Consider the following 9,015-nt stretch of genomic DNA (forward strand, 5'->3'; position numbering starts at 1 on the left):
GGATCCGGACATATGCGACGCCACATTGAGTTTATGGTGGCGATAGGGGAGGCGTCGAAGTGGATATGGGACGATTTTGGGCTCGTGACGGGGGGGGGGGTTATAACCGTCAGTCTTGTTTAGAGGAGTAAAACAGAACATTTACTCATCTGACCGGTTTTAAGCGATCAGCCGGAGATGCCCTAACAATAGGCTCTGCTGTGACGGTCATTGCTCATTAGCCACGTCTCATCTGCTTTATTTTATTTTTTCGGAGTGTTAGTTAGGTTTAGATTTCTATTTGTACTTTCTCCGTTTATAAAAGAATGTAAAACATTTGTCTAAATTTAGATAAAAAAATGTCTAGATATATTAAAATTTAAAAAAAATTATGATACCCTTTTATGACGGAGATAATATTTATTTCTTAAATTTGGATCCACTCGTGTTTTGGTATTTGGGGGACTTTGAGAGCGAACGATCGATGGGTGTGTACGTTGACGCGTCGGCTCGTTAGTCTGAAGAAAAAAAATCTGGCGCCACGTGGCCCTCCACGGGGATTATCTAATGATTTGGTCCAATTATTGGGCTGGCAAATGATTTGCGCCAGCCGGAAGCTGTCCCAAATTTCCCCTTTACCTTCCTCCTTCCTACGAGTACTACTAGCAGCAGCAGCTGTTCTAATCGCCAGGTCCAGGACCCTCCCGGTCATGGAACAGTCTAGCATGATCTCGACGGAAACGCTTTTGTTCCCTCATTCTTACCGGAACGGTGAATCATACGCAAAAAAGCGGGCGATGAAGGAACCGTGTTTGACAATTTCGCACTACAAAATTCGACAAGTGTTTTCAACGGAAAGTCGTGTCAAACGAAGCAAGAGGAATGAACTGGCTCGGGCAGAAGAGAATTTGAAGACAAAATCCCCTGTTCAAACAAACAATACGAGAGAAGAGAGGCCCAAGTTTGTTGCGCGTACACCACCACATGAACCCCTTTCTTGCCTCTGATCCAACCATTCCAGATTTCCTGTCGCCCATGCATATATATATGTTCTTCAATTTCCTGATCTCGCGCGGGATTATCCGGCCGGATATGCCAACGGTGCTTAGAGCATCTCCACTCGTCCCCCCGACGAGGCCCTCGAGCGACGTTTTTTCCATCCGGACGGCGAAATTCGGCCCAGTCGCGCCCCCGGTTCCTCGTTTTCGTCCGGATTTGGCCCTTAATCCATCCGGCGAGCCCACGCCAACCCCGGCCCCCCGGGGCGCGCTCGGGGACTCCGGACGAAACGAAAGCGCGCGAAACGGCATGTGGACCCGCGTAGTCGGCGACTGGAAAACCAAATCCTGTGATTTTCCCTCCAATTTGCTTGCATTTCCCCATGCCCTCCAATTTGCTTGCATATCCCCATTCTCTCCCGCCGAAATCCCCCAATCTCCTCGTCTTCCAGCCTCCGGTCCTCGGCGGCGTCTTCTCGTCCACCACCACTCTCCTCCTCGTCTTCTCGTCCACCACAATGTCGCCGAAGGCGCCGGCGAGAAGATGCGGAAGAAGAAGACGAAGCCGCCGGGCATGTCGAACGCCGAGTGGGCGGCGGACGAGAAACGGCGCGACGTGGAAACAAGCGCCGTGGCGGAGAGGGTGAAAAGAGCCGCCGCCAAGAGGTCGGCGGAGGCGGCCCAAGACGAACACTTGAGGTTAATCGGCATGGCCTATAGCGGCGGCGTGTTCCCGGCCAATGGCCGACGCAAGGTACAACAAGTTCCCCGTCTTCCTTCTCGCCTTCGCCGTACTCGCCGTCGCCGACCGCCGTGTTCCAAGAGGGCGCCTACGTCCAACCGTCCAAGCCCACACCGTCGCCGCCCGAGCTTGACGTCGGCGTCGGCGGCGGCCTCGTTCGAGGGCACCTCGCCGGCCCTGCGACGAGGGCCGCTCGCGTTCGGTGCGATGGCGGCGCCGAACGAAGAGGAGATCCACGAGATGATCACCTCCGGCTCCGCCGCCGCCGCTGCGAGCCCGGGGTTCTTCATGACCGCCGCCGGCCGCGAGCCCGGGGTTCTTCACGCAAGAGGAGACGAGGGCGACGGCAGCTGTGGCGGCGCGCAACGAGCATCGGGAGGATGTTGCCGACGGAAGCCAAGCCGTCGAAGAAGAAGGCGAGGAAGAAGAAGAGCCAACCGAAGCCGACGCCAACCTCGTCGAAGGGGAAGAAGAAGAGGAAGAAGGACTCGCCACCTGCCGAACCGCGTATCAAATGGACGCCGAAGGAAGAGGAGTGCCTCGCCGAAGCTTGGATGACCGTGTCCACGAACGGCATAATCGGGGCCAATCGGTCGTTCGACACATACCGGTTTCGAGTGAGGCAGGCGTACGAGGAACGCAAGCTCGTCGATCCCTACTTCAACAAGACGAACATGAACGTGTACCGGGGAGACAAGGCAATGGCCACCCATTGGGGGATCATGCGGACGGCGTGCGGCAAATGGCACGGCGTACAGGAGGAGATCGACAAACGGCCGATCGGCGGCCACGACATGGAGCAAAGGGTATGATCCGCCGGCCCTACACCACCGAGGTACATCGTCGTTAGCTGACCCGTATCGCCGTGCTCTTTTTCCCCAGCCTGCGCCGAGCTTTGGACATGTACACGGACGACACCGGCCTGCGGTTCAAGTTCCTCAACGTCTACGCCCGCCTCGAGAAGTGCGAGAAGTGGAAGGAAGTTCGCACGTCCCTCTCGAAAAGCAAGACCGAGCAGTACAACCCCGACGCTCCGCCGGCTTGCGCGGCGGAAGGGCGCCCGAGCTCGGCCGGAAGAAGCGGAAAGAGCTCAAACGGACGGACAATCCCGCCGACAGGATGCAGGCGTCGATCGACAAGTGCTCGGGCCGACTTGAGATCGCACGCCGACGGGAGGAACGACAAGTTCGACGGCAGGTGGCGGGAGATGCTCGCCAACCAAGGCGCCCGGATCGCCCTCGCCGAAGACGACGGTGGCGGCGAAGAAGAGGAACACGGACTTGGCGTTCCTCATGGGCGGCGGCGACATGGAACCGATGGACGAGGAGACGAGGAATTGGTACCGGGGCCACCGCAACGACATCCTCCGAGCCACTACGTCGTCTCCGCCGGCTCCTACCTCGTCTACCTCACCATCTACCTCGTCGACCGCGGGCCGCTTCGACGTCCACCGCCGCCGCCGCTTCATCGTCGCCCGCCGCAGCCGCTTCGGCCACGGCGTGTGAGGAAACCGGTCCGTCGGACACCGCCGTGCCGGCCGGGACTGCCGACGAGCCTGTCTCCGTGTAGTTTCCCTCCGATCGCCGATCCGTGGCCGATCCTTTTGCTCCTTTTGCCGATCAACCGCCCGTACTTGTAGCGCGGGACGGCGATTTGTTTGAATTTAAACTCTATCCGCCGAACTCCGGGTGGACGACTGGAAATATGGTACTCCCCACGACTTAATTTCGTCCAATCCGGCGGTAGTTTCGTCCGGATTTGGGCGTGGGGAGCGCCAACGAGTGGGGATGCTCTTATACCAGCCAACCGTGAGCATCTATCTACCTAGGTTTCTATTGGTACAGTTACTATTGCTTTTGTCTTTGGCAGCAAGCCAAGTTACTGTTTCACCATAAGAAATCTGCGACTGACATTCATCGATTCAGAGTCGTTTGTCACGGTCGCAGTTTGTTTCGTTCCTTGTTTGGATCCTTCTATCTTCACAACTGTCACGGTGCCCGTTTTCCATGGAACAGGTCTGGGGTCGCCCATAATTTGCCTCAGGCCACACGTCACACAACCAAGCACCGGGTGCAGAGCCATGGTCTCCTCTATTAACTCGTTTGAACAACTCTTCCTCAATCCTCATACTATAATGAACCATGTGTATATGGATGCTGTCAAGAAAATATCATGCGTCTGTGTCCGTGTGGTTATCGTGCAACGCATTCTCTGTGTATTTTCTCAGAAGATATCATACCTTTTCCCTACCCCTTCCTCCAAGAAATAATGCTTAGGGCATCTCCAGCGGCGCGACGCATTTTAGCGTCCGCGCGCGTCCGTTTGCGTCGGTCCTTTTGGTCGAAAACGACCGCGCGTCCGTTTGCGTCGGGGTGGCTCCAGCGGCACGACGCATTTTTTTTTGGACGAATCATTTTTTTGAACTGAAACATAATTTACAAAAACTGAAACATAACTTACATACTTGAAAACATAAAAAAAAACCTAAAACGCCTATCGCCGCGCATCGTCGCCGTGTCGCTCCTCGTCGCTCGTCGAGCAAGATGATCTCCGGTACGTCCCACGGCCGGTAGCCATCCGGGGAGCATACGCCGGGCGCGATCGCGGTGCTCGAGGTTGAGGAGGCCGCGGCCGAGGCCGCGGTGGAGGCGCCCGGTGGCCGCGGGCCGTGGCGGCGGATGAGGAGCCCAACCATAAGGCCGTGGCGGCGGTGGGGAGGCGCCCGGACATAAGGCTGTGGCGGCGGCGGGGAGGCGCCCAAGGCCGTGGCGGCGGTGGAGGAGGCGCCGCCGAGTCCGGGAGCGCCCGTCGAAGGGCTTCATCGGCGGACGAAGCTAGGCGGCATGACGGCGGTGGCGTAGCGGGGCAACGGCGGCTGCACCGGCGCGTCGTACTCGGAGACGAGGAGGCCGAGCTTGGCCATCTCGTCGTCCGTCATGTTGTCGGGGAACTCGAAGTTCCGGCCCTCCGCCATGGCCTCGCTGCCATTCGTGGAAGACGAGGCCGACGTAGTCCTCGCTGTCGTCCTTCACCTCCTCGCTATGGTACGCGAGCGCCTCGATGTAGTCGTCGTCGTCGTCGTAGACGGCGTAGGCTTCGTCGTCGTCGTCCTCGTCCTCGCGGTCGTTGTGATGCGGCTGCTCACGTCGCGTCGGCGCCTGCTGACGACGAGCCGGCGGTGCAGGGCCGAAGGGATAATCCCTGTCGCCCATGAAGCCGCCCCGTCGTCCGCCGTCCGTCTCCGTGGACGAGTACGTACGCCAACTCTCCGAGTCGATGGCGTACGCCGGATCGGCGCGGAGGTCCTCCGGCGAGATATCGCCTCCTGCGCCGGATCTCCTTGGTCCGCTCAGGCTCGCGCGCAGGTACTGGAGGGATGGGCACCCGGCGGCAGCTGAGCCGCCAGCCGCCAGGCAGCTGCACGCCGAACCAGGCGTCGCACGGCACCCATTTGCCGTGATGAGCCTCCCCATCGTGACGAGGAGCGCCACCTTCTTGCTGCCGCTGCCGGAGACCTCGAAGTCGTTCTTCTTACCCATGGCGCAGCGGCGGTTGTGGTGCGAGTGGAGCTGTGGGCGAAGGAGCAACGCGGCCGCTGGACTTTTAAGGGCGGCCGCGCACGGGATACGATGCTATTGAAGGCGGCGCAGAAGCCCAGCCCGCCGCCCGCCGCACACGCGCGGAACGGGAAGGCTGCGGCATTCATGGCGAAGGTAGCGGCGCGGACGCGAGGCGCCGACCGCGGAAGCGATGGCCGCGGAAGCGATGCCCTCCATGCGAGCTCGGCGCCAGGCGGGCCCGGTGGAGACTGCAGCGGACACTTTGCGCATCCGCGCAGCGTCCGCCGAGACGCAAACCTGGCGCATATTTGGGCCAGGTTTGCGTCTCCGCGGATGGCCCGGTCACTTTGCGTCGTGCCGCTGGAGAGGATGCCAGACGCATTTACGACCAAAGCGGACGCAAACGGTCTCGCGCCGCTGGAGATGCCCTTACTCCCTGTCCTGTCCTCTCCTCTCCTCTCCGGCCAGCTCGTAACGAGTCCATGGAGGAGTACAAGTTTTTCATTCAGGCCAACAATGGAGGGGCAATTCCATAATATGGAAATGAAACTCGCAGCCCCACGGTTTGACAGGACCCGGCCAATCATGGGGCGACAGCTGGGGGGCACTGCCCTTGGAGGCTATTAACAACCGCGTTGTGCCAATTAACTAGTCCTAATCGGAGCTTAACAAATAAACTAGTCTTACTCGGCTGCTAATGCCGATCGGGCACGCCATGGCTTCCCCCCTATTTAAACCCCCACCCTCCCTTCCTCTCCTCCTCCCCTCCTCCTCGCTCTCTCCCTCTCTGTCCCTGTGTGCCTTCTTCACATTCAGAGCGCTCTTGAAGCCTCGTCTTGCTCCTCGATCGGCTCTGCATCCGCGCCAGTTGCATTGCAGCTCCCCAGCACTCGAGTCGTTAGGTATGCTTGTGTTCTTGCCAAATGTGGCTCCGCCGAACTGCATGTCAGTGATTCACGGGGGAAGGATGATAAAATTGATGAGAAAATTGAAACATGGTTAAAATTGCTGGGAGAATTAATCGAACGACCCGCTGACGATCGATTCTTTCTGCAGCTCTTCTCTCACAGTCCGAATCATGGAGTTCGACGAGCGCTGCCTCATGGTCCAGGAGCCCAAGTTCGACTGCCTCCTCTTCGGTAAGTTCCCCGTTCAAATGCCACTCTCTATTTATCGTATTTCTTAGTTGCTGTTTCTTGCTTTTGCCACTCTGGTTTTCCTTGCGAAATGCGAAGGTTCTGATTATGTTTCTCTGCCTTGGGCGAACTGCAGACCTTGACGACACTCTGTACCCGATGAGCTCGGGGATCTCGTCTCACGTGAAGACGAACATTGAACGCTACATGGTCGAGAAGCTGGGCATCGAGGAGAGCAAGATTGAGAACCTCGGCAATCTGCTGTACAAGAACTACGGCACAACGATGGCCGGCCTTAGGGTAAATATATCGCAACTTCCCTGATCCCACTATTCCTTTACCATCTCTAATAACCGAGCGAGTACTGAATGTTCTGTTCCCTCCCCTGTTTTGATGTCTTCAGGCAATCGGCTACAACTTTGATTACGATGAGTACCACAGGTACAGACAGGAGCACACTAAATCCGCTTTGTCATGCCGATTCTTTGTAGTACTCTGCTCTAACATCTTCTTCGTGTCTGACAGCTTTGTCCATGGAAGGCTGCCCTACGACAACATCAAGCCCGACCCTGTTCTCAAGCACATTCTCAAGAACATGCGCATCCGCAAGCTCGTACGTTCCCTTCCTGAAATCAAGATGAAAGACTCACATGTATGTTTCTCCAAGCTAACGGTTAACGAGCTTTTGACACATGTGTTTCAGATATTCACCAACGGCGACATGATCCATGCCGTGAGAGCGCTACAGAGGCTTGGCCTGGAGGACTGCTTCGAGGGGATCATCTGCTTCGAGACCCTGAACCCGCCGTGCCTGCTGCCTTCGTGCGACCAGGCCGCGCCGGAGATCTTCGACATCGCCGGACACTTCGCCAGGTCAGGCGGCGTCGACGAGCTGCCCAGGACCCCCGTCCTGTGCAAGCCCAACGTCGACGCCATGGAGGCGGCCCTCAGGATCGCCAACGTCAACCCCTACAAGGCGGTATGTACTGACAGCTTCAGTTCCCACAAGTTGCAGCATTTCGGATTCGTGCTTGACCGTGCGCTGACGAAAACTCACTTACTGGCTGCAGATTTTCTTCGAAGACAGCGTGCGCAACATTCAGGCTGGCAAAGTAATCGGTCTCCACACAGTGCTGGTAAGCCTGCGGTTGACGTGCAAACCCTCTGAATTTTTTGTGGCGCATGCGCACCTTGCAAATGGCTAACTCTCCTGTGCTGCGCAGGTTGGCACGTCGCACCGGGTGAAGGGCGCAGATCACGCGCTGGAGAGCATCCACAACATCAGGGAGGCGCTGCCGGAGCTGTGGGAGGAGGCCGAGAAGACGGAGGACGTCCTCTACACCGATCGCGTCACGATCGAGACCTCGGTGACTGCGTAGACGCCGCTCGCTGCCGGTGCACCGTTATCCTGAGATCCAAAACACAGCCCGATTCAACTCCCAGCCTGCCGGACTGGTGACCTTCATGTGAAATTGAGCACTGGCCGGGACAGCAATTTCCTCCAAGACGAAGGGGAGAGTTCAGAAATTCAGGGAAATGCAGCATGCACATCATGCGTGCTGGGCCGGTCCTAGTATATGTATATGTATCCACCAGATCTTTGCTTGTAATTACTACTAGGAGTATAATTATATAATAAAGAGAACGGGGTTTCTTGTATGAGAATTGTTTGTGTTGAGCTGAAGCAATAATGAAGGACTTGGCCAGATGAACATATACTATCTCCTCTTCTGAATAACTGGATATATTGGTGCCCGGAGAAATAGCTGAATATTTCTGCTGTCTCTCGATCGATGCGTCGGAGTCGCGGCAGCTGTTGAGCAAAAGCTTGGGGATATTCCGCGTGGATGGTAGCTGCAGCATCCGTCGTGATACTCCAAAAGGCCACTTATTTGTGGCTTTGGCTTGCAAGCTTTTGCTACTTGGACATGGAAAGCATCCATGTACACACATAAAGAAAAAGAAGCAAAGGGACCGTGCGTGAAGCATGTGAAAAGCCACCAAGTCATCAGCTGTTGGATCACTCGCAGACTTTGGAAACTAGATTACAAACTAGATGTGACGCAAGGACGAAAATACGGGGGGTTTAAGTATGAATTACGGTGTAAGTACCTGATTTCTGGTAAGTCAACATCGTCTTATGTATGTGGACCAAACTTGCAAGCTAGAAGATCAAGGAGAAGGACCAGTATGACTGGAATTAACATATGTATGTGGACCAATCTTGCAAGCTAGCAGATGAAGGAGAAGGACCAGTATGACTGAAATTACATGATGGTTTCAGTAAATTATTTTAACTCGCGTGTTGAAGCTGTGATCGGTAGTAACACAAACCAAAATTAATGTTAGAGTGCAGAGAAGAGCCTAGATCCTACACGTTTAGTTTTTCTGATGCGAGGGATCGGACAAGAAGGCCCGTACTACTTAATCAACAAATGACATGATTGACGAGACCTCCAGTGTCATCTAGTTGTTAAAGTTTAGGACCTTGAGCTTAAATGGGCAATTTTCAGTGTGCAAGTTGCGAAGGGAGACAAAGGCCCCAGAAACGTCACAACATCGAAGGCCCCTTTCGGGTGATACTTACCGGAGCTATTCCT

The 9,015-nt window shown here is 56.0% G+C and overlaps 1 protein-coding gene across 1 annotated transcript; it reads left to right on the plus strand.

The window, feature by feature from the left end:
• The first annotated feature begins 6,059 nt into the window (after positions 1 to 6,059).
• Positions 6,060 to 8,074, plus strand: LOC124702085 (phosphate metabolism protein 8-like). The gene is made up of 8 exons (XM_047234186.1): positions 6,060 to 6,181; positions 6,336 to 6,418; positions 6,552 to 6,715; positions 6,819 to 6,856; positions 6,941 to 7,028; positions 7,119 to 7,394; positions 7,486 to 7,551; positions 7,639 to 8,074. Exons 2-8 carry the CDS (start codon positions 6,358 to 6,360, stop codon positions 7,792 to 7,794), a joined length of 849 nt encoding a protein of 282 aa, XP_047090142.1. The 5' UTR covers positions 6,060 to 6,181; positions 6,336 to 6,357; the 3' UTR covers positions 7,795 to 8,074.
• The last annotated feature ends 941 nt before the right edge of the window (positions 8,075 to 9,015 follow it).

The sequence above is a fragment of the Lolium rigidum genome, chromosome 3 (assembly GCF_022539505.1).
Source record: "Lolium rigidum isolate FL_2022 chromosome 3, APGP_CSIRO_Lrig_0.1, whole genome shotgun sequence".
NCBI lineage: Eukaryota > Viridiplantae > Streptophyta > Magnoliopsida > Poales > Poaceae > Lolium > Lolium rigidum.

Excerpts from the sequence above, each read along its gene's own strand:
- LOC124702085 (XM_047234186.1), top strand. The coding sequence starts at position 6,358 with ATGGAGTTCGACGAGCGCTGCCTCATGGTCCAGGAGCCCAAGTTCGAC. Across the intron at positions 7,029-7,118 it reads ACATGCGCATCCGCAAGCTC|ATATTCACCAACGGCGACAT; the intron begins GTACGTTCCCTT and ends CATGTGTTTCAG. Across the intron at positions 7,552-7,638 it reads TCGGTCTCCACACAGTGCTG|GTTGGCACGTCGCACCGGGT; the intron begins GTAAGCCTGCGG and ends TGTGCTGCGCAG.